Source organism: Lithobates pipiens, unplaced genomic scaffold (assembly GCF_037356315.1).
Source record: "Lithobates pipiens isolate NorthernLeopardFrog02 unplaced genomic scaffold, aLitPip1_a1.2 Scaffold_16, whole genome shotgun sequence".
NCBI classification, from domain to species: Eukaryota; Metazoa; Chordata; class Amphibia; order Anura; family Ranidae; genus Lithobates; species Lithobates pipiens.
This window is the reverse complement of record NW_027507748.1, coordinates 653,088,654-653,114,824: the sequence shown is the minus strand read 5'-3', so window position 1 is coordinate 653,114,824 and position 26,171 is coordinate 653,088,654. Positions and strand designations below refer to the sequence as shown.

Here is a 26,171-nt window from a genome sequence, read left to right as displayed (position 1 = left end):
AACTGCGGCAGATGGTTGGCAAGTGGTTCAAGGAGAATTAACCAAAAAAAAAGTTAATTAAACCCTCAAGGGGCTTTTTTACGACTACTATTTCTTTATATATTGGCTTTTTACATTTACAAATGCAGCAATTTATAATTTGGATGAAAGTGAGTGAGCCTAAATATTTAGTGAGAACAGGTTTCCTGTGAGAGTTTTTTTAGTAACACAGCCCTGAATCTCTTGTTATAGAAGTTTTATTTCAGAAATGTTCCCCAGCAACCCTCCCCCCGCAACAGGTGTCACAGGAACTGCAGCGGAACGTTTCTATCCTATTCTCTGTTTCCGGGGGGAATCCTATTCCAGCGCTCTGCCCGTTCTTAGTTTCCATAGGAACCAAGACGCGGCCAGTTCAAGGCGATCCAGGAAGATGTCCAAGAGAGAAGCGCCGTTCACCTTCCAACCCCTGCCGGACCGAACCTTCAGCTTCCTGGAGAAGACAGACACCCGGGAGCTACTGACCAAATGGTAAATACGGCTGACACGGTGCGGAGATGGCGGTGCACAGCTGACTTCCTGTGTTCAGAGACTCCATCCATAGACATAGAAGGCTCTTCTTCTCTATTATCTGTCTAGTACAATGAAGCTCTCGAGTCTCCCGCTGGTTCACTCTCTTTCCTCCTTTATTTCTGATCTGTATAGGTGTTGAACACTTTATTTTATTTCTGTGTATTGTAGTCCATGGACCCGGCCTCGGTCCAAGACTTGATCCGAAACTCTGAAGCCTCTGTCCCAATACCAGGCCTTATTCACATGGGGAAATGCTTACTTTCTGCATGGAAGGCAGGTTCTTACCGGTGTCCTGCCAGAATTTCGCAACCCTTTAGAAAAATGTAACGAAAGTGACGTTCCGAGCAAAAATGCTTACTGCGCATGCAACATCATTCTTGCCAAACCAATCTATTAACCTTCTCTGAGAAGGTGAGTTGCCATCTAGCTAAAGGAAGGCACGTAGATGTGGTGTATCTGGATTTTGCAAAAGCATTTGACACAGTTCTCCATAAACGTTTACTGTACAAAGTAAGTTCCGTTGGCATGGACCATAGGGTGAGTACATGGATTGAAATCTGGCTACAAGGGTGAGTTCAGAGGGTGGTGATAAATGGGGAGTACTCGCAATGGTCAGGGGTGGGTAGTGGGGTCCCCCAGGGTTCTGTGCTGGGACCAATCCTGTTTAATTTATTCATAAACGACCTGGAGGATGGGGTAAACAGTTCAATCTCTGTATTTGCAGATGATGCTAAGCTGGGCAATAACTTCTCCGCAGGATGTGGAAACCTTGCAAAAAGATCTGAACAAATTAATGGGTTGGGCAACTACATGGCAGTTCAATGTAGAAAAATTTAAAATAATGCATTTGGGTGGCAAAAATAGGAATGCAATCTATACATTGGGGGGAGAACCTCGGGGGGAATTTAGGATGGAAAAGGACCTGGGGGTCCTAGTAGATGATAGGCTCAGCAATGGCATGCAATGCCAAGCTGCTGCTAACAAAGCAAACAGAATATTGGCATTAAAAAAAAAATCAACTCCAGAGATAAAATAATAATTCTCCTGCTCTCCAAGACTCTGGTCCGGCCGTACCTCGAGTATGCTGTCCAGTTCTGGGCTCCAGTCCTCAGGAAGGATGTACTGGAAATGGAGCGAGTACAAAGAAGGGAAATAATTCTAATAAAGGGTCTGGAGGATATTAGTTATGAAGAAAGGTTGCCATCACTGAACTTATTCTCTCTGGAGAAGAGACACTTGAGAGGGGATATGATTTAAATATACAAATACCGTACTGGTGACCCCACAATAGGGATAAAACTCTTCTGCGCATGGGAGTTTAAAAAGACACGTGGCTATTCACTAAAATTAGAAGAGAAGCGGTTTAAGCTTAAACTGCGTAAAGATTTCCTTACTGTAAGAGCGGTAAGGATGTGGAGTTCTTTTCCACAGGAGGTGGTTATAGCAGGGAGCATCAATAATAAAAAAAATAATAATGATTAGGTACCTTAACGACCACAGCATACAGGGATATACAATGTCATTTAAACATAAAGCACACACACAGGTTGGACTTGTGTCTTTTTTCAACTTCACCAACTATGTAACTATATGTAACCATGAGTTCCAACATGACCTCTATGTGTTCCAATAGGTTTCCCAATCTGACAGAAGATGAAGGCAGCAGTGGACATCTTCTTACATCCCAACAAGTCTTGAATTTCACACTTATTTTGGCAGTAAACTCACCTTTTAAATGTTGAAATACTGTGTTTATTTAAATCTGTGACACTGTTTTGATGTTGCATTTGAAAAGCAGCAAAAAGCCTGCACTCAGAAGGTGGCGACGGCCATCTTGCTGCACCCCACACTGCTCAGCGCCACATTGATAGTCATTTGGCGCAGAGGGGCATTTTTTGACTCGGTCGCAGAGAAATAGTCTATTTCAGTATATAAGGTGAGTTTACTGCTAAAATAAGTGTGAAATTCAAAACTTGCCTGGGTGTAACAAGATGTCCGCTGCTGCCTTCGTGTTCTGTCAGATAAGGAAACCAATTGAAACGCATAGCGGCCATGCTGCAACGCATAGCGTGTGCGCAATAAGCATTTTTGTTTGCAACGTCACTTCCGTTGCATTTTCTGATGGGTAGCAGTATTCTGATAGAACACAAGTAGAGCTATCAGAAGATCCTGCAGAAAAATACACACCTAAATTACACGCGTTAAGGCATGTACAGCCATGGCCAAAAGTTTTGAGAATGACATGAATATTATTTTAACAGTCTGCTGCTTCAGTGTTTTTAGATCTTTTTGTCAGATGTTAGTTACCACGGTATACTGAAGTATAATTACAAGCATTTCATAAGTGTAAAAGGCTTTTATTGACAATTACATTAAGCTTATGCAAAAAGTCAATATTTGCCTGTTGACCCTTCTTTTTCAAGACCTCTGCCATTCACCCTGGCATGCCGTCAATCAACTTCTGGGTCACATCCTGACTGATGGCACCCCATTCTTGCATAATCAATGCTTGGCGTTTGTCAGAATTTTTGGGTGTTTTTTTTTTTTGTTCACCCGCCTCTTGAGAATTGACCACAAGTTCTCAATGGGATTAAGGTCTGGGGAGATTCCTGGCCATGGACCCAAAATTTCAATATTTTGTTCCCCAAGCCACTTGGTTATCACTTTTGCCTTTATGGCAAGGTTCTCCATCATGCTGGAAAAGGCATTGTTCATCATTAACCCTTTCATGACTAAGCCTATTTTTGGAATTTGGTGTTTACAAGTTAAAATCCATATTTTTTGCTAGAAAATTACTTGGAACCCCCAAACATTATATATATTTTTTTAGCAGAGACTCTAGAGAATAAAACGGCGATTGTTGCAATATTTTATGTCACACGGTATTTGCGCAGTGGTGTTTTAAACGCAACTTTTTGGGAAAAGGGACACTTTCATGAATAAAAAAAAAAAAACAGTAAAATTAGCCCAATTTTTTTGCACAATGTGAAAGAGATAATGTTACGCCGAGTAAATAGATACCAAACATGTCACACTTTATAATTGCGCGCACTTGTAGACTGACGACAAAATACGGTACCTAAAAATCTCAATAGGCGGCGCTTTAAATTTTTTTATGGTTACCAGGTTAGCGTTACAGAGGAGGTCTAGTGCTAGAATTATTGCTCTCGCTCTGATGATTGCGGCGATACCTCACATGTGTGATTTGAACACCGTTTACATACGCGGCGCGACTTCCGTATGCGTTTTCTTTGCTTCGCGAGCTCGCGGGGACGGCGGGCGCTTTAAAAAAAAATTTTTTATTTTTTTATTTATTTTAAAATGACTAAATTGTTTAAAAAAAATAAAATAAAAATTTGATCACTTTTATTGCTGTCACAAGGAATGTAAACATCCCTTGTGACAGTAATAGGTGGTGACAGGTCCTCTTTATGGAGGGATCGGGGGTCTAAAAGACCCCCCACCCCTCCTTTACACTTCAATGTATTCAGATCACCGAAAACGGCGATTCTGAATACCGGATATTTTTTTAAAACCGGCGCCATTGGCAGCCGAGTAAACGGGAAGTGACGTCATGACGTCGCTTCCGTGTTTACGATGAGGAGACTGGAACGAAGCCGATTACGGCTTCGTTCCAGTTCCTCCGCAGCAGCCGGAGGCGTCGGATCACTGATCGGTGCTCCCGATCGAGCGGGAGCACCGGTAACAGCGGCGAGAGGCGGCGGGAGGGGGGGATGTCCCCTCCCGCTCCTCCGGCATAACAGCCGAGCGGCTTTTAGCCGCATCGGTTGTTATGCCTGGATAGCCAATCGCCTGCTGCAAAAAACGGTACCGGGATGATGCCTGCAAGTGCGGGCATCATCCCGGTATAACCCCCGGAAGCCGAGTACGCATATCTGTGTACGCTCGGCGGGAAAGGGTTAAACTGTTCTTGAATAGTTGGGAGAAGTTGTGGCGGAGGATGTTTTTGTACCATTCTTTATTTATGGCTAAAGAGAGGGTGTGTTATCCCGCACTACCTGTATATTACAATCCTATGTAGTGATACTGACCTATTGGATGGCTGCAAACCACCAAACTTGTGTTCCCACAATGTAAATCACCAAAATAAACGGAAAAAAATTGTTGCGCCTATCCCTTTCAAAGTGCAATATGATTATAACTTCTTATAATAAAATTACGTACAGTATCTCACAAAAGTGAGTGCACCCCTCACGTTTTTGTGAATATTTTATTATATCTTTTCATGTGACAACACTGAAGAAATTATACTTTGCTACAATGTAAAGTAGTGAGTGTACAGCTTGTATAACAGTGTTAACTTGTTGTCCTCCCAAAATAACTCAACACACAGCCATTAATGTCTAAACCTCTGGCAACAAAAGTGAGTACACCCCTAAGAGAAAATGTTCAAATTGGGCCCAATTAGCCATTTTCCCTCCCTGGTGTCATGTGACTCATTAGTGTTACGACAGGTGATGATGTCCTTTTGTAGTGACGAAACACGTAGGGAGAAGCGGTGTGCTGACGTCACTGCATGCTGCATTAGTCCCGGCTCGATTGTTCTCTGTTTGCTCATTTTAATCAACTATACTGTAAGTGTCCATTCGTCTTTTTTGATTAATAATTTATATAAGTTTTAACACTATGCAAGCCTTCTTTTATCTTTATGGGGATTCAACTATCTGGTGCCCGCTATTGAGACCCCAGGCTGGGTTGGTTATAAGCCACTCGTACTCCTGGGTCATAAGGGACGATATTGTTCTGGTAAGCGGCAGTGTGTCTGTAGGTGGAGGCATCTTTTTTACACTCTGCGTGGTTTCTGTGGTGTTTTGGATTTTTTTCACATATTGTGTATGGACCTGTTTTGGATCAATTTTTTTCATCCGTGTTTTTTTTTATCAGATATCACATTATATGGACTCACTTTTTAGCCTTTTTTGTAAATTAGGATTCACCTATTTATTAAATTTTTGACACTTATGTTCACTATCAGTTAATTTCTTGCCATCGACCTTTTGTTATCACTGTATCACCTTGAGATTGGTTTTTTTTTATTAATCCATACATACATACACTCAGCGTTTTTTGTATTTTCAATTTTTTATTTGTATTTTTTTACTTTAATTACTTTTTCCTTTATTTGTGTTCACATTCACACGATATTGCATTGGTTTTGACCTGCCTTTGTATTAATATTTTGCATTTACCGTTTGCTATTGGTAAGCGCATTGGCTTATTTTGAACGGTTTGTGCCTTTTTAAAATCAATCCTTAGCGCAGCTTCATCTTGTTTTATTTCTGTTAGCGCAGTCTTCTTTTTACTTCTTTTTAAGTAGTAGTAGTAGTAGTAGTAGTAGTAGTAGTAACACCCCAACCCTAACAAAAAAATAACCTCAACTCCTAATCCTAACCTAAGCTTAACTCTAACCCCTTACCATAACGGAATTTAAAATAAATAAATGAATAATAATAATTAAAAAAGTTAAAGCGGAGGTCCACCCTAAAGTGGACCTCCGCTCATCGGAACCCTCCCCCCCTCCGGCGCCACAATTGGCACCTTTCAGGGGGGAGGGGGGTGCAGATACCTGTACAGTACAGGTATCTGTACCCACTTCCGGGATAGTTCTCTGCGGAAAGGGGCGTATATTACGCCCCTTTCCGCAAGTGCCCGCCCCTTTCCGCAAGTGCCCGCCCCTTCCCGCAAGTGCCCCGCTGCCTGCTGGGAAAACACACAGATCGCAGAGGCAGCTGGGACCGTCCTTATTGCGCAGCGCGGCTCGCGCATGCGCAGTAGGGAACCGGGAAATGAAGCCGAAAGGCTCCATTTCCTGATTCCCATACCCAAGATGGCGGCGGCAGCACCCGAGATATGATCTACAGATCGGCTTCAGGTGCCGACATCGCGGGCGCGCTGGACAGGTAAGTGTCACTATTTTAAAAGTCAGCAGCTGCAGTATTTGTAGCTGCTGGCTTTTTAAAAAAAAAAAAAACGCGGAGTCCCGGTGGACTCCTGCTTTAATGGAAAAGCTAAAAAAAAAAACCTCCTGCAACAAATGATGCAACGGATGATAGTTTTCTCTATTGGCTGATAACAAAATGCCAAAGCTCAAAAACACTATATAAAAATGCGCCAAAATTGGGGGAAAAATGCAGGAAAAACGCACAAAGACGCTGCGCTTAGGTGTGAATGCAGCCTTATGGAGTTGAGTTTAGGAGCTTTGACATAATAAAAGCCAAAAGCACCCGAACATAAGTTTAGGAGCTGTAGTGTACATGAAGCCTCCAAAGAAAAGCACCCGGTGTACCAAATCAATGGTTGAAAGTAGGCTGAATAGACGGCAGATATACGGAGTTCTGAAGAAGTTTCAAGGTTTCTTTTCAAAGCTTTTCACAGTCCAAAAAACAAACGGGGGCAGCCGCCCAATACTCAGCTTAAAATTTACTAACCAGATTTCTTTGTGTTCTAAGTTCTAGGCCATAACACTAGTTTATGAGATGGCTCCTATATTTCACAACAGGAAATTGGGCCACAAATAGCAATTTTAAAGGGTGCTGAAATTGTGCCACTGTAAAGGTAGTCAGACTATTTATTGCCTGTTATTCTCGTCTGCCTATTTTTAGTCTGGGGGCACCGAGAACCAGCATAAGCTTCAAGACAAACTCTCTGTTAGCTGGCAGGCTGCTGGCTATGGCTCTCAAGTGCGCCAAGTCAGATGCCTCCTTTCACATATGGCTGCTGAGCCTGTGAGTCTATGTACACCTAGGCTTTTATCAAAGATTAGGAGCAGCAGAGTTTAGGGGCAGCTCTGCATGGTCTGATAGGAATGTCTTGGCAAAGATGATAGAACATCTGATAGGAATGTCTTGGCAAAGATGATAGAACATCTGATAGGAATGTTTTGGCAAAAAATGCAAGCGGAGCAAAAACGCAGTACCCATATTTTTTGCCTCGTTTTTCTGCTGCCAGGAGAGTTGCGTTTCGGGGTAGCCAGTGTACATGTAGTCTTATGCCCCATACACACTATCAGTTTTTCTGCTGAGTTTTTCCATCAGGTTTACCAAAACCATGTAGAACAAGGGCCTGCTTGATTGCATACACATTGAAACTCCTAAGGTTTGACCTCATATTATATGGTTTTGGTAAATCTGAAGGAAAAACTCAGCAGAAATACACTGTAGCGTAGCCTTTCAAATCCTCTCTAACCCATTTGATATCCTTTTTAGGTGTCGGAGAACCCCTGCACAGTGGCGTCGCTAGGGGGGTGCGGACTAGGGTGTGCCCCCCAAATATCTTGTTTGTCTATTGTACGGATTATGACCAAATCCTGTTGGGTGGGGCACCCCACTCCCTCAGTAAGCACCTCTCATTAGTGACCACCTGTGTCATGGTGGAGACCTCATGTTCTCCTATATAGAGGAGTATAACTCCCATGGTTCAGAGAAGCAGGATCTCCTAGTCTATGGATAGTGTAGGACCCACTAATCATGGGGTACTTTGTCGCAGTAAGTGGGCTTAAGCACCGTATAGCAATATGGTGTGACCAAATCCCCGTATTTTTTGATAATGTTTTTTTAAACTGTCTAGGTGTTTTTAAAAAGCCTTGCTGGAGGTAAATGTTAGTTTTGCATGTGTGCGCTGTAATATTTTTGTTCTAGGTGACACTCGACAGGGGGGTGACACCAGGGGTGGACTGAGACAGGCCGCTCTGATGCCCCCTTCAAGGCGGCACTGCTTCCGCTGCAGACATGTAGCGCCAGCGGAAGCAGTGGAGAAGTGATCAGTCTAAACAAAACTGTTACACACTGCATCCAATCACCGATTGAATGGGGAGGAGAGCTGGCCAGAGTAGACCGAGAGAAGATCTATCGCCGCAGGAGTTCTGCCTCCTGGATCGGCTCCTATGATCGGCACCAGACTGGTCCAATGCTGGGAAATAGGATCAGTGTGATGTCTGTCATAGCGATGCGATCCAGGAGGCAGGACTCTGTCTCAGCTTCTTGGATGCAGTGGGTCATTCCCCCCCACACAGTTCTGTTTAATGAACGATTGCTTCTCCTTTTGTGAGTGCATTATAGTTTTTCTCTTTAAATGCTTAAAGAGGGATTCCACCAAAAAAAAAAAAATATCAAAAGCCAGCAGCTATAAATACTACAGCTGCTGACTTTTAATAAATGGCAACTCACCTGTCCCGGGTTCCAGCGATGCCGAGGCCGATCGATCGCTCGGCTCTCGGCTGCTGCAGTCACCATTCTAGGTGAGGGAATCAGGAAGTGAAGCGAATCGGCTTCACTTCCCGGTTCCCTACTGCGCATGCCGAGCCGCGCCGCGCAATAGGAAATCTCCGCGCTGTCACTGGGACCCGTGTGTGTCCCAGCAGACAGCGCGGCAGGGCAGGAAATGGCGTAGACTCCCACGGGAGTCTATGCCCAGAAGTGGGTGAAAATACCTGTCTTTGACAGGTATCTCCACCCCCCTCCCCCCTGAAAGGTGTCAATTGTGACACCGGAGGGGGGGAGGGATCCGATCAGCGGAGGTTCCACTTTAGGGTGGAATCCCGCTTTAAGGACTACCTCAAATCAAATACCTGTGTGTGTGATTTTTTATTTTTTTTCTTCAGCTCTGGGACACGCATACGTGCACCGCCAAAGCCCCCCCCTCCTGCTGTAATCGAACACAGCAGGAACCAATCAGCGGGTCCGGTGGACCCGATGTTTGCCAGAAACCCGATGATCTGTAAACCAGGCATATCGCCATTCTTCTAGTAAGGAAGACAGAGCTTGTGTTTCCGCTAAGCAGGAACACAGATCTCTGTCTTCCTACAGTTAAACCATCCTATATCGGATGTGATAAGAACGCACTCCCAGGGAACACGTTTAACCCTTTAATCTCCCCTAATGTTAACCCCTTCCCTGCCAGTGTCATTAGTACAGTAACAGTGCATATTTTGTAGCAATGATCACTGTATTGGTGTCACTGGTCCCCAAAAAGTGTCAGGTGTCCGATTTGTCTGCCACAGTGTCGCAGTCCCGCTAAAAATCGATGATCGCCGCCATTACTAGTAAAAAACAAAAAAGCCAAAAAAAAATCCCATAGTTTGTAAACACTATAACTTTTGCGCAAACCAATCTATATACGCTTATAGGGTTTTTTTTTACCAAAAATATGTAGCAGAATACATATTGGCCTAAACTGATGAAGACATTTTTTAAAACATTTTTTTATTGAATATGTTTTATAGCAGAAAGTGAAAAATATCGTTTTTTGGTTTATAGCTCAAAAAATAAAGACTGCAGAGGTGATCAAATACCATCAAAAGAAAGCTCTATTTGTCTGGGAAAAAAGGACATCAATTTTATTTGGGTACAATGTCGCAGGACTGCGCAATTGTCAGTTAAAACAATGCAGTGCCGTATCGCAAAAAATGGCTTGGTCAGGAGGGGGGGGGGGGGGTGAACCTTTCCGGAGCTGAAGTGGTTAATATAAATGCTTTATTTCAGACTCTTTTTGAACTGGGTTCTTTGTTTATCTTTCACAGCTTGAGGGTCCATTCACACTATGGATTGCACAGGAACACGTTGCGATCTGAGTGCAGTGCTGTGTGATTTTAGCCCATTCATTTCAAATGGGCTGAAATCACCCTGCGCCGCACCAAAAGTAGTACATGCACTACTTTTTGGAAACTACACTACAACTGGATTGCATGGTACTTCTGTTCCAATGCGATCCGGTTTGGGCAAACACAACCTGCATTTGAGGTGTCCTGAACTGTGCATTGACACCTGCTGCTTATTGCAAGGGCAGTGCGTTTGGAATGCAGTGCAGGAAACATGCAGGGAACGCGGCTTTTCCGTAATATTTACCTATGTGAACAAGCCGTGGGAGTGTTTCCTGGGCTGCGACACTATGTTTTACCACACCAGGTGACACCAACCCTAGTAACGCCACTGTCCCTGCAAAAACCGATTCATTGGGAGGGTCAGTAGTGAAGATGGCCCTTATGTTGATGGCCAGTAATGCCCCTCTTGCAGTTGTGGTCAGAATGCCACCCTTGCAGACAACTAAAAAGATTATTGGTGTCCTGAAGCTGGCTTTGCCTAGCGGCATTGACCCGGAAAATATGCAGGTACCATCAAATAGAAGGTCAATCAGCCACAGCTCTAGGAACCTCCGAAGGAACCCTAGAGTTTCATGGAACCCTTGCTAGAAATGGCTGCCGGTTCACACTGCAGCATTGTCCGAGATCGAATGTGATTCGCACAGAACTGCAGTGCAAATCACATGCAGTCTTTGTGCGATGTGATTTCAGCCATACAGATAGTATGGCTGAAATCGCATCGCATTCGGACCAAACTCACACAGGACCCGTTTTTGGTCCACAGCAGAATCGGATTGCATGAGTGTGATTCCTGTCCGAGTTTGCAGATCGCACTTCGATATGAAAACTGATTTTGGGGTGTCATTAACTTTTAACTGGCACTCCCAGCAGTTCCCATAGGGCAGTGTGAACTGCCGCAGGGAGACATGCAATGCAGTTTCCCAGGATTCCCGAATTGCAGCAGTGTGAACCGGCCCTGAATTTTGAGTGATATCAGTGTGACAACTCAAGTACATACAAGGCAGAAATAAGACCCCTTTTCACAGTAGGGTAGTTATCCAGCATTTTATCGATGGAAATATCCTCTGCTAAGCACCTGAAAAACACCTCTCATCCATTCCAGTGTGACTTTTCACACTAGGACGGTGCGCTTGCAGGACGGGGAAAAAAAATCCTGCAAGCAGCATCTTTGGGGTGAGTTGGCAGCGCTGTATACAGCATCTCAAATCGCCCCTGCCCATTGGAGTGAATGGGCAGTGCTTTCAAAGCATCCTTAAAGCGCTTTGAAAGCACAGCAAAATGTTTTTAACCCTTTTTTGGGGTTAAAGGCTCCCCGCTATTGGCTGAAAACAGCGCTTGAAGGAGCAGCGCTTTAGCGCTAACACGACCGCGGCCCCAGAGTGAAAGGGGTCTTAGTGGGTTCATCCCATGATTACTCCAGTGTGCTTCACACCGGCTTCTAAGGTGCGTGTTGATGTAATATTTGCTGCACAAGCATTGGAGACTTAACACTGACCTGTCTGTTCTCTACTGGCTCCTTCACTGCGCAACTTCAATCGGCCTGTTATGTGCTTGTTAATAGCAAGTAAATAACATTACCCCGACTGCATACACAGTGCAAATGTCATCTACTTAAAACCTACAGTCAATAAACTCGAAAGTTGCTGGAAGAGACTCTTCTCTGTCTTTACAATATGGTTATTGACTTTCCTTGTGTACAGGGCTACAAGCTCCTTCATTATATATGATTGACCAGGCCTGAGGTTGAGTAGAAGCTTCACACGGATCTCAGTTTTGCAGAGATTAACTTGTAGTGTAAGGAGAGATGCTGGGGATATCGGCTACTTTGTAAATGTAATATTGCTTTATAATTTTGAGTTTAACGTCCTGAGCATCTGGCAGACTCTTGTTTTCCCACGAAGAGTAGACTCTAATGTAGTCTTTAATATTCATATTGAATAGATTTTATCAATGCCGCAAAATTTTAGGTGGGATTTTAGGTACAAGATATCTTCACAAGCTAAACAGGATACCATTATTTAAAAGAGAAATATGGATTTTTGTTTTTAAACAAGCTTATGCGATGCTGCATCTGTCCCCACCATCTTTAAGGGTGAGAACTGAGCTATCAAACACCACTGATCACTCAGTTCTCCCCCTTTGTTCTGAGCTGTCAGTCACCGCTGTCTGCTCTCACCTCCCCACTCACTGGAGCACTGGACTGTGGAGAAAGGTGGGAGCAGCTGGCTCAGGCTCTCAGTGACTCACTGAGAGGCTGAGCTAGATGCCGGTCCAGGCTCCTGGGTGGATCCTGCAATCTTTCCCCAGAATGGCTCTACGATGTCAGCTGACAGCTGGCTTCAGCCTGCTGTCTGCTGAAAATGGGCCGCAGAACGAACTGCACACCTGTGATCCACAGGAGTACAGCCAAACAAGCTTTGGCTGTACTTCTCCTTTTAATAAAGGTTTTCACTTATAGCCCTTTAACACTGGGGTCGTTGTCAGGCATTTTAGCACTAGAAATAGCACCTGTAAACCACCGGAAAAATACCTCCCATTCTCTGCAGTGAATGCTTTCACACCTGGGCGGTGCGCTAGCGGGACGTTCGGAAAAGTCCTGCGCTCCCAAAATGCCCCTGCTCATTGCAATGAATGGGCAGTGCTTCCGAAGCGCCTGAAAAGCGAATCGGAAGCACCGTAATATGGGAGTTTTTAACTCCTTTGGGATTAAAAGAGCCCTGCTAGTGGCACAAAAGCGCCACATAAACAGCAGTAAAGCGCTGATAACACGAGCAGCGCTTTACCGGTGGCCCCAGTCCCAGTGTGAAAGAGGTCTTACTTCAGATTTTCCGTCCCTGAGTTCTGTAGAATTATTGCATGAACTTCCTGTGAATGAGTATGCACTCCAGTGGCAGCTGTACATTACATACTGCAGGGGTCAGCAACCTTTTTCCACTTGAGGGCCGGATTCAATGTATTTCAATACATGGAGGGCCGCATTCACCTAATCATAACATAGTAATAATAACAGCACAGGTTTACCTCACATTAAGGTGCTTCACTAATACAAAGCCAGTTCACTCTGAGGGAGCATGTGGCTGGGAATTCAGATTTTAGTCCCCTTTCCCCGTCCTGGCACCCATGGGTAGCTGATGCCAGCCTTGCCAGCCAGCATGGTCTGGAGATGGGGTTCCAGTTCCTAGGGAAAATGGGGTTCCTGCCCATAGGGGAGATGGGGTCTCTCTCCACAGGGAGGATTGTGTTCCTACCCTTAGGGGTGAAGGGGTCCCTGTCCCCAGGGGTGATAGGGTCCCTCCCTACTGCAGTATCCTCTGTACCCCCATAGCAGTGTCCTCTGTCTCCCTCCCCCATAGCTGTTTCCTGTGCCCCCCAAAGCAGTGCCCCCCGCACCTCCCCAACACACACACACTGTGTAGGTAGAACTCTCCTACCTTACATAGGTGTACAGCAGAGCAGCGATCAGCTGGTATCACAGGGCTGGATGGGGACAGGAACTGCTGAAGTTAAAGGGGTTGTAAAGGTTTGTGTTTTTTCACCTTCATGCATCCTATAGGGTCCTCGTTGTCCTCCTCCGAAGCCGCCATCTAACGGCATGATCGCCGTTAGCAGCAGCATGCTCAGTGCACCTGTGCGCCGCTGTCTACGACGCATGCGCCGTAGACAGAGGTGCCTGTCTTTTGTAAATATCTTCTAAACCGAACATAAAAACTGCAGAGGTGCTCAAATACCACCAAATGAAAGCTCTAGCTGTGGGAAATAAAATAATTCATTTGGGTACAGTGTTGCATGACCGCGCAATTGTTATTCAAAATGTTTCAGCTCTGAAAATTGGCCTGGGCAGGAAGGGGTGGAAAATGCCCTGTATTGAAGTGGCTAAATACACAGCAAAAATTTCATACTAATTGTTTTTTTTCTTCAGGTCAATGAATGGTAGACTAACGGCACAAGTCTTTTTCTATGACCAGTATTTTCAACCCTATCAAAAAGATGACTTTGTCCTGGTGAGTTGTCCCTAAGCATTTACCATCACAATCTTTCTTGTATCCCAAGTATCACCAGTATCGTTTCATGTGTACCACCTATCTTTACTCCAGCACTGTTTTTTTCAGTAAAGGAGAACGTGGCTAACCGCTCATTAATTTTTTATATATATATATGTGTGTGTGTATATATATATATATATATATATGTATGTATATATATATGTATGTGTGTGTGTATATATATATATATATATTATAAAAAGCATGTTTTAATATGCAGTGGTACATTAAAAAATGTCTCAGCGCTGATCAGCAAAGAGGAGCCAAGTCAGAATCTAGTTGGCTACATTTACTAACAAATGTTGAAACAATATAACAGGGATAAGCAACCCTGGGCATGCATGCCATGGAGTGTAGGCAATGTCATTTTCAGTGACACCCAGAAAATTGTTATATGGCATGTGCGCTCACTCAGACTGGCCTACGGGAGGACCCTAGGATCCTGTGGTGGACACAGTGCCCTTGCCATTGGCTGTAATTGAAAGGTCATTATGCTGTCAATTACAAAGCCTGATCTGCACCAGTGGTCAACCACCTCCATGACATTTCAGAGAAGCCCACTTGATGTCACTGAGGTTCAGGTTCCAGCCCTCCTCCAAGTACCTGCATAGGCTTGCCTGTGACTGCAGATGTTACGTGAAGAAACCCAGATACCTACCCTCTTCCTCCTGTCCGTACAGGCCCAAAGATAACCCTTTATCACCCAATAGAATTGATTTACTAGAACTGGAGGGTGCAAAGTCTGGTGCAGCTTTGCATAGAAACCAATCAGCTTCCAGGTTTTTTGTCAAAGCTTAACTGCTTGCCGCCCGCATACCGTCAAATGATGGAGGGGCAGTGCCACGTTCGTTCTGGGATGTGGTCATATTGCTAGGACGTAGCATGACCCCGTTCTCTGTAAAGAGCCACAGCTCTTTAACCATGTGATCGGCTGTGTCCAATCACAGCCGGCCACATGTAAACGCGGAAATGCCAGTAATTGTCTCTCATCACCTCACATCGACAGAGTGTGTGGCGAGGAAAGTCGATCAGTGGCATCTCCTTGCAGGGGACATCAAGACATGTAATGAGGGCACTGATCATCAGTGCCCTGATTACAATAAAGAGCCACCAGTGCCAACAATCAATGCCCACAAGTGCTACCAATCAGTGCTCATTAGCGATGCCAGTCAGTGTGGGCTATCGGTGCTGCCCATCAATGCCCATCAGTGCTGCCTATCGGTGCCCATAAGTGTGGCATATTACTGCCTCATCAGTGCCACCTCATCAGTGCCCATCAGTACAGCCTATCAGTGCCGGCTCATCAGCACACATCAGTGAAGGAGAAAAATTACTTATTTACAAAATTTACTGATAGAAACAAACTTTATTTTTTGTAAAAAATAAAAAACCCAGCAGTGATTAAAATACCACCAAAAGAAAGTTCTATTTGTGTGAAGAAAATGATAAACATTTCATATGGGTACAGTGTAGCAACTGTCATTCAAAGTGTGACAGTGCGGAAAGCTGAAAAATTGGCCTGGGCAGGAAGGGGGTGAAAGTGCCCTGTCGGCAAGTGGTTAATTGAAAAATCTAAAGTTAGAAGCTGATTGGCTACCATGCACGGCTGCACCATATATTGCACTCTCCAGTTTTAGTAAATCGACCCCAGTGTGATTTTCCCTTGCAGGCTTGCATCTTATTGGATGCAAATGTTCAATGACCTGTGTCAACAGGCTTTTGTTTGCTTCAAGCAGCTTTTGCATTCTCATACAAGTCTATTGGAATGCAAAACTCACTTAAATCAGGTCAAGTGCAATTGTCAATAAGTTCTGAGTGATCTCAGAAGCGAGGGAAACTGATGCCATTGACAGAAATCCAAAGTCCATCCACACGGGCCCCAAAACAGACACATTATTTTTGAGAAACTTTGATAGACATGACGGGGCTTTTTTGTATAGCTACCAATTGTTTTGTGTTTCGTAAGCGGTGCATTCGTTCCTCTGAATGACATACAAGTGTAAAGGACAGACAAGGTGAGATGACTGTACAGCAGACATTAATCCTAAAGTCTGTGGATGTCATTAGTGGCAGGAGACTGTGGAACTGGCTTTAAATGACTTTATCAGATGCCCGCCCGAACCACTTGGTGTCCAGCAGACATAACGTATGTTAATGACATTTCCATCTTAATAGTATGCCATTTGTTTAGAACTATTTAATACATTGTCGCCATTGCGAGCTCACTTCTACAAAGACAAGTCATTTCCAAAAAGTAATCAAAAAACATAAAATAACTTTTTTCATATTCTGTTTACTTGGAAGTTTAAAGAAAACCTGCTTGGAAAAATAAGCATCCTGTTGTGTGGACCTTCTCTCTCCTGCAAATACTAGTTGTCTAGCTGACATCCCCATTACTGGCTTAAAGGGTAACTCCGTTTTTGTGGGAAAAAATTATTTAATAAAAAAAATAAATAATATTGCGTATACAATTGCGACACAAGTCATATTGTAATTAAATGTTATTAGAAAAATGCCCTTTCCTTTTCAAACTGCAGCTCTGTCATTTTCTGTAAAATGCAATGCAATATGGCTACCTGGAGGTGTTCTGTACACATATGATGTACAGAACACCCCCCAGAAATGTCATTTCCTGCTTGTGTGATTGGCTCACTGATTTTCCCAGAAGTCTGCACTGAGATACAAGTCAAATTTCAGGCATCCCCTGCAACAAAAATGTAATTTTTGGTTAGATGCTCAAAGGACAATCACATCTAAAGAGTTGCAGATCCAGCAGCTTTCCTCATTGGAGCCCTGCAGGTGCAGCAGCTGACTGATAATTATAAAACCACTTCCATACAGATTCACTCAGCACATGGACATGGACAAACGGCTATTTCTTCACAATAAGACCCCTTTCACACTGGGCCGCTTTGCAGGTGCTACAGCGCTAAAAATAGCGCCTGCAAAGCGCCCTGAAACAGCTGCTGCTGTCTCTCCAATGTGAAAGCCCCGAAGGCTTTCACAGTGGAGCGGTGCGCTGGCAGGATGCTAACAGCATCTTTAGGAGCGGTGTATAGACCACTCCTAAACCGCTCCTGCCCATTGAAATCAATGGGGCAGCGTGGCTATACTGCTCTCGGTTGCTAACGGGGTGGTTTTAACCCCCGCTAGTGGCCGAGAAAGGGTTAAAAACCACTGCAAAGCGCTGCTAAAACACCGGTAAAGCACCGCTTTACCGCTGACGCCCGGGAGTCGGCAGTATGAAAGGGGTCTAACAAAAGGTAGGAATTTGCAACGTTTAGTAAAATCCTTGCAATGTGCATAGATCACCCAGAGGGGTAGGTTTTTTTTTCTCAACAAAAGTGGCGTTACTCTTTAAGTCACTGACCTGGAACAAGTATGCAGATTGGGAAGTCTGACTTTCTCTGGCTAAATGCATTTTATTGGTTAGTGGCTCAAATATTATTTTGGCCAGTAACGGCCAGGCAGCTAACATTTTCAAAAAGGAGGTTGTAAGAAATTAATATATCTATTGAATGCAAATAGGGTATTTTAGCCAAAATATTTGTGCTTATTTTTCAGAGTAGGGGAAGATTAGAAGCTTATCTGGTTTTATTGCTCTCTGTGTCCCTGCTGGGGGGATTTACCCGTCTCTTTGGCAATGGTCAATGGAAAGAAAGTGATGGGAAATCCAAAGTTTTAATCTGCTCCCCAAATGTAGAAAAAAGTTCCCAAATCACTTCTCAATCTGGGGGAGGTAGTGTCCACTGCTGGGTTGAATAATGCCTGGCATCTTTCAGCCCACTTCTTGTGAGCCCAGGCTGTAAATGGCACAACTGCTGTGTTATTACCCAGACTGTAGAGAGCTGTATAGACTGGTACTCAAACATTATAGTGTAAGCACTGTTTGATGCAGCAGAGGAGAACACCAGCCACCATCATTGGAGAGGGTGAAGAGGGACCCTACGGCCATCACTGGAGAGGGTGAAGAGGGACCCTACGGCCATCACTGGAGAGGGTGAAGAGGGACCCTACGGCCATCACTGGAGAGGGTGAAGAGGGACCCTACGGCCATCACTGGAGAGGGTGAAGAGGGACCCTGCGGCCATCTCTGGAGAGGGTGAAGAGGGACCCTGCGGCCATCTCTGGAGAGGGTGAAGAGGGACCCTGCGGCCATCTCTGGAGAGGGTGAAGAGGGACCCTACGGCCATCACTGGAGAGGGTGAAGAGGGACCCTACGGCCATCACTGGAGAGGGTGAAGAGGGACCCTACGGCCATCACTGGAGAGGGTGAAGAGGGACCCTACGGCCATCACTGGAGAGGGTGAAGAGGGACCCTACGGCCATCACTGGAGAGGGTGAAGAGGGACCCTACGGCCATCACTGGAGAGGGTGAAGAGGGACCCTACGGCCATCACTGGAGAGGGTGAAGAGGGACCCTACGGCCATCTCTGGAGAGGGTGAAGAGGGACCCTACGGCCATCTCTGGAGAGGGTGAAGAGGGACCCTACGGCCATCACTGGGGAGGGTGAAGAGGGACCCTACGGCCATCACTGGAGAGGGTGAAGAGGGACTCTGCCTCCATCACTGGAGAGGGTGAAGAGGGACTCTGCCTCCATCACTGGAGAGGGTGAAGAGGGACTCTGCCTCCATCACTGGAGAGGGTGAAGAGGGACTCTGCCTCCATCACTGGAGAGGGTGAAGAGGGACTCTGCCTCCATCACTGGAGAGGGTGAAGAGGGACTCTGCCTCCATCACTGGAGAGGGTGAAGAGGGACTCTGCCTCCATCACTGGAGAGGGTGAAGAGGGACTCTGCCTCCATCACTGGAGAGGGTGAAGAGGGACTCTGCCTCCATCACTGGAGAGGGTGAAGAGGGACTCTGCCTCCATCACTGGAGAGGGTGAAGAGGGACTCTGCCTTCATCACTGGAGAGGGTGAAGAGGGACTCTGCCTTCATCACTGGAGAGGGTGAAGAGGGACTCTGCCTTCATCACTGGAGAGGGTGAAGAGGGACTCTGCCTTCATCACTGGAGAGGGTGAAGAGGGACTCTGCCTTCATCACTGGAGAGGGTGAAGAGGGACTCTGCCTCCATCACTGGAGAGGGTAAAAAGGGACCCTACAGCCATCACTGGAGAGGATGAAGAGGGACCCACCACTATCATTGTAGTTGAAAAAGAGGGACCTCACCACCATCATTAAAGAAGGACCCCACCTCCATCACTTGAGAAGATGAAAAGTGACTCTAGATCATCAATCCAGAAATTAATGATTGTATTGTGAAATACTATTTTCAAATGGAGTGCTGGTTAATTACTAGCTTTAAAGCAACCCTGTTGCCAATATAGAATTACAAGCAAAGGTGCCTGAAAAGAAGACTATAAATGATCACCTACCCTGCTGCCTGCACTGATGAGCACTACCAGGAGTGTTGATCATGTGTGTCCCCTACAGAGCTCACTAGCCTCCTGTAGCGGTAGCGGTGTGGAGGGCAGCTGTGTGTGTTGCCAGGAAGTATTGGTTAATCCAGCAGACTTCGGGGTAAGGCTCCTCCGCAACAGATTTGCAGCACAGGCAGCAAGAGAGGTAAGTATTTACATTCTGCATTTTAGGTACCACCTTCCTTTCCAATGCTTTATTGGAGGCAGGGTCTCTTTACTATGATAATTCAAAGAGCAGTGAAAAAAATAAACCAACTTTTACTGTCAGACTACTGTAAGCTGACTTATGTTTGGTTGCTAAAGTTTAATATGAGCCACTATTCATTGCACAATACAAAATTTCATTTCTGTTTGTTCTGCCTTATAGTTTGGCATGAGATGGCACAGCATTAAAAAATAATCTTTATTTTCAGGCATTTTTCCAGGATCCAAATGTGGTTTCCCATTTAAAAGTTCTTTCCAGCTCAGGACAGTGGACTACATTGGGTAATCTTGCTGTTTTTCTTCCGTTTTAAATTTCTTGCTGATGTACAATTATAGGATGAGGGTTTGGGGATTCCAGGTCAATAAAATTGTTCCTTATTTTTATGACAGATTAGTCGTTTACAGCTACAGTAATCCCAGAGATGTTTATAGAGCGGGTGGAGCAGATAAAAATAGAAAATGTAAAATGGCTACTTGTAAAAACAAATGACGCTTAATACAGGAGAAAAGTCTAATTTCTGGATTATTATATGTTTTTTGTTATAGGAAAATTCCAGCAAAAAACAAGAGGTTCAGTCAAATGTAATGTTAAAAGCTGTTTGTCTTTTTTTTTTTTTCAATTTAGATCAGCGATTCTTAACCAAGGGTTTCTGCAAAGCAGAGGTGCTCAACCTCTGGCCTGCAGAGCCCTCTGATTTGGCCTTCAACCTCAAACTGAATGCGGAAGTTTTGGTGTACTTGCAGGAAGTGCACCATATCCGCAAGATATAATAGAAGGTTCCATTTGCGGTTTGGGGGGATTAAAACCCCATAGTTGAGATGTGTTTTTAGCACCACAGCCCCCCCCAGCCTCTGGTGTAGTGTCAGAGATTGCAATGGCAACCCTGTCCCATGTTCCAGGGGGCCTGTGTGGCTTTCCTGTCACATTCTGTTTTACACTTGGACAAGAGAGGTGGCATATACAGGAACCAATTCTCTCTATTTTCCTCCTGCAACCACTGAAAGCTGGCTTCTCCTCCTCTCCCTCCTACCGACATTCAACGACTGCAGGAGGAAAATGTTCATTATGCTATTCAAAATAAAAAGTCAAAATTGTGACTAAAATTATTTCATTGTGGCCTACAACAAGTTAGCAAATCACTTAAAGTGGTTGTAAACCCTTACAACACACTTTGACCTGCAGGTAAGCCTAGATTAAGGCTTACCTGTAGGTCCAAGAAATATCTCCTAAACCTACACAGTTTAGGAGATATTTGCCGAAAGACAGGCACCGCTGTCTACGTAGACTCATCAGGGTTTACTTCCTCTTTAAGTGGCCTTTGCTTTTCAAAAGGTTGAGCACCCCTGCTCCAAAGGTTGTTTGAGCAATCACCAATTTTTGCATCTTTGATAAGTTCCCACTGATTCCCACCATTGTTCTTTTTAGCTATCTGTAAGGTGGAAAGTCTTCCCAATGCAGACCACAAGTATAAGGAGCATTGTTCCCACTGACCATCACATTAATGTATCATGCGTTGTAGATATAGTCATTTTTAGCAGGGGTTCCCTGGGACCAGAAAGTTATTTCAAGGGTTCCTCTGTGTTGAGAATGTCTGATTTAGAGAATTTGTAGATTTTAGTCTGTGACTGACAACTAGTGAACCTTATCTTTGGGGCTCATTTATAATGTACAGCAGATATTGCTATTCCATCCTCACTATGAACTGCTGTGTTACACACTACAACCCATCACATGAAAATCAGACTGTGGTGTGTAGCTGGTAAATCCTTGTGGAGTCCTCTCTGCCCATTGGATTAGAAAAGTGGTGGTCCTGATGGCTTTTTTTTTTGTTTTGAACATATACTTCACCAGCTTCAGGACTCTGAAGTTGGTGGAACGCTGAGCACATTTGTAAACCACATTGCTGTGCAATTTTTTTTTCTCAAATATGCCTTGTACACACGATCGGACATTCCGACAACAAAATCCATCTGATTTTTTCCAATGAATTTTCTGCCAAACTTGTCTTGCATACACGTGGTTGGACAAAGTTGTCGGAAAATCCAATCGTTCTTAACGAGGTGACATACAACACGTACGTCGGGACTATAAATGGGCCAGTAGCCAATAGCTGTGGTCACTTAATTTATTTTAAGCATGCATGACACTTTGTCCGTCGGAATTGTCTACATACGATCGGAATTTAAACAATCGGATTTTGTTGGCGGAAAAGTTTAGATCCTGCTCTCAAACTTTGTGTGTCGGAAATTCCGTCGGAAAAAGGCAGATGGAGACCACACACGATCGGATTTTCCGACAACACGATCCAAACGCACATTTTCTGTCAGATAGTCGGACCGTGTGTACAAGGCATTAGAGTGGTGCAGCCATACCAATGCTTTTTAAATGAGAGCCATAGACAGTGTTGTAGACACGTGTTCCTTTTGTGTTTTTTCGGTAACATAGCAGATATTTGTGAAAATATGCTCTGTTTCAGTACTGAATTAACCCCCATCTACTGGCCTAAAAGCAGAAAACTGCTTTCACCTATTTTTTTAGAATTTAGCATGTAGGTGTTGCCACAAATTGAATTCTGGAAACCATCAAGTAACATGACAGGATAAAACTCACCAGAAAACCTACAAAATATCCGGTTTGGAATTCTTCTTCAATTGAAGCCTAGTGGAATTAGAAACTACAGTGCATCCAGAAAGTATTCACAGCACTTGACTTTTTCCACATTTTGTTATGTTACAGCCTTATTCCAAAATGGAATAAATTCATTATTTTCCTCAAAATGCTACAAGCAATACCCCATAATGACAACGTGAAAGAAGTTTGTTTGAAATCCTTTGCAAATATTATATAATATTATTTATTAAAAATAAAAACCAAAAAAATCCCTTGTACATAAATATTCACAGCCTTTGCCATGACACTCAAAATTGAGCGTGGGTGCATCCTGTTTCTACTGATCACCCTTGAGATGTTTCTAGAACTTGATTGGTGTCCACCTGTGGTAAATTCAGTTTATTGGCCAAGATTTTGAAAGGCACACACCTGAATATGTAAGGTCCCACAGTTAGACCCCTTTCACACTGCCAGCGTCTCCATTCACTCCAGTGTGCTTTCACAGTGTGCGCTGGCAGGGCGTCAGAAAAAGTCCTGCCAGCAGCTTCTTAGGAGCGGTGAACTCACCGCTGCTCCCCATTGAAATCAATGGGGCAGCATTTTGCGATTGGTTTTAACCCCTTTTCGGCCACTAAGGGGGGGGGGGGGTAAAACCACCCTGCTAGCGGCCGAATAGTGCTGCTAAAATGATAGTAAAGCGGCACTAAAAATAGCGCCAATTTGCCACCGACACCTGGGGCGGCTTGGTGTGAAAGGGCTCTTAACAGTGCATTTCAGATCACAAACCAAGCCATGAAGTCCAAAGAATTGTCTTTAGACCTCCGAGACAGGATTGTAAAGAGGCACAGATCTGAGGAAGGGTACAGAAAATTTCCTGCAGCACTGAAGGTCCCAGTAAGCACACTGGCCTCCATCATCCGTAATCATCCAGCGCTCATTATTCGAATAAGCACTAGCATATGTGTGAAACGCATTAACAGCCACAACATACTCTGTGTTTTTTGTGCTGTCTTCACTTGATGATATATGGAATAAAGGATTTAAGCATCTTCACAGTAGTAGTGTGCAGCCAACATCTCCTTATCTTGCTATGTAACGATGGCGAGCACCCACCACGGAGATAATGTGGGTGGCGGTCTCACCTGGAGCGACGTAATCTTTTTTTCTGGCTTTTGTTCCTGTCAGAATTGCAATTCCTTCCATATAAGTCAATGGAAATGCCAAAGTAGCTTGAGGCAGGTTGATGCAACTGCAGGCAAGTGGAGGTCAAATACAGCTGTGAAGGTACCCAGAGGCATTCCAAACTGATCAAAATCAACCGGAATGCACCTGAAAGCATTTTGCTTTTTTTTGGCCCATGCACACAAGTTCTTAAAAGAGCGAAATGTAGTTTGATAACTGTTACCTAAAGTGCAAGTTCACCTTTTCACAAAAAATGAAAAAGGGAACTAACGGCGTAACCCTCTCCAGCCCCCAGTCTCCGCTGCATATACTGCCGTGGGTGATTAGCTGTCACTGTCCATGCAGCTACTGCAGCAGTCTGGGTATTTGAAGGCCTTGCCTTTCTCCCCCTTCTTTCCTTAGCCCTTGTACACACGGTCGGACATTCCGATGGACAATGTCCGATAGGACCGTGTTGTCGGATAATCCGACAGTGTGTGGGCTCCATCGGACTGTTTCCGTCGGAGTATCCGGACCAAGTTTTCCAGCTGGGCTATAACATTTTTGGTTGTCGGAATGTCTGACCGTGTGTACAAGGGCTTAGAGCTTTCGGGATGGATCAAAGTGATTCTGATTGGTCAAAGCAGTCATGTGCCAGCAAGTGACCAATCAAAATTGCTCTCATTCATCCCTTGAGCCCTAAGGAAAGAAGGGGAAGAAGAGCAGGGCTTTCAAATCCCTAGACCACTGCACCCGCTGCGTGAGCAGTGACCGCTATTAATACATGGAGGTAACTGCAGCGGGCACCTGGGGGTGGGAAAGGTGTTGTGTATTAGTTCAACTTTTCATTTTTGTGAAAAGGTGAATTTGCACTTTAACCACAGTCAGATAGCATTGGACTGTTGTGAGATGCCATGATCTCGGCAGGGCCTTCGGTGGGGGGAACAAGGGCTGTCAAGTCTAATGAAAACTGATTGGCTGACAGACTTTCACGTAGCGTACAGTATGGTACTGCATTCCCAAGGTTTTATAGTCCCGTTGATAAGGAAAGACCTGGGAAAGGGAAGAGTGCATATATTAAGACTGCAATGGGAAAGAACAGGCACTCTGTAGTACCTGCGTTAGTTGATCCCTGTGTCCCTGTGCAACCCCTTAGATTTATGGTGCAGGCAGTAAACTTTGGAGGACATTTATGAAAACAGTCTTTTTGTTTGTAGTTGGTATTCTGTTTCTTAATTTTTTTTTTAAATGTTTTTTACACATTTTGCATAAAAAAATTGGCCACTATAAAAAATAAATGTATCTGTTTTTATTTAAAAAGTACTTCTTAACACTTCTAAGTTCTGCGACAGTTCTCGTGTTGAGTTTCATGACTAAAAAAAGTTCAAAGTTGTGTCATAACTGAGAAAAGAGGCAGACGGACTCTACCTGGCTGCTTAAACTCTTAAGGACCGGGCTTATTTTTTACATTTGGTGTTTACATGTTAAAATCAGGGTTTTTTGCTAGAAAATTACTTGCAACCTCCCCAATATTTTTTTTTCAGACACTCTAGAGAATAAAATGGCGGTCGTTGCAATATGTTGTCACACCCTATTTGTGCAACGGTCTTACATACGCAATTTTTTGGGAAAAAATACACTTTTGACACTTAAAAATCTCCATAGGCAAAGTTTAAAAATGTCTACAGGTTACCAGTTTTCAGTTACAGAGGAGGTCTTTTGCTAAAATTATTGCTCTCACTCTAACGATTGCGGCGATACCTCACATGTGGGATTTGAGCACCGTTTACATATGCAGGCACAAGTTATGTATGCGTTTGCTTCTGCACGTGAGCACGACAGAGCAGGGCTCTTTAATTATTATTATTTTTTTCTTATTTATTTTACTTTTGATTTTTACACTGTCCCTTTAAAAAAAATGTTTTTTGGATCACTTTTATTCCTATTACAAGGAATTTAACCATCCCTTGTAATAGAAAAAAAGCATGACAGGACCTCTTTAATGTGAGATCTGTGGTCAAAAAGACCTCAGATCTCACATTTACACTTAAATGCAATAAAAAAAACAAAAACTTTATTTTCTTTTTCAATAAAAAAAATTGCCCTTTTAAGAACATTTCGGGGAATTAACATTTTGGCGTTTTGGCGTTAAAAATAGTCCTTTAGAGGAGGTGAGAGAGGTTTAGCTAATGTCCACAGCAAACACTGAGACAAAATCAATTTATTTGTTTCAAAAATGTTATGTAACAGAGCGGCAACAACAATGATTGTGAGTTACCCGGCATAATAGCCAATGTACACAACACAGATGAAAGTAAATATACAGAGATTTATTACAAATGTTGTACATCCATGAGCAACAATAAAACTTAAACGTTGCTGGGTCAGTAAATACACATACACAATAAGAAAATAAAATGTACATACATGTGGACAGGGAAGTATGTAAACATAATGCAGACATCAATAATACCCAGCATGTACTGGCATAAAACGAGCATCAATAAAGCCCTATGCATTTCGCGAGACCCTGCTCGCTTCTTCAGGGGCGGATGCATGAA

At 44.0% G+C, this 26,171-nt stretch overlaps 1 protein-coding gene across 1 annotated transcript in view; it reads left to right on the top strand.

Moving 5' to 3' along the window:
• The first annotated feature begins 343 nt into the window (after window positions 1-343).
• The window catches only part of CFAP300 (cilia and flagella associated protein 300), a 96,337-nt gene continuing 70,509 nt past the window's right edge, over window positions 344-26,171 (top strand). Inside the window, exons 1-3 of the mRNA XM_077484396.1 lie at window positions 344-507; window positions 14,088-14,169; window positions 20,048-20,120. Coding sequence (XP_077340522.1) covers window positions 410-507; window positions 14,088-14,169; window positions 20,048-20,120 — 253 coding nt within the window. The 5' untranslated portion in view covers window positions 344-409. The remainder of the gene's footprint in view (window positions 508-14,087; window positions 14,170-20,047; window positions 20,121-26,171) is intronic.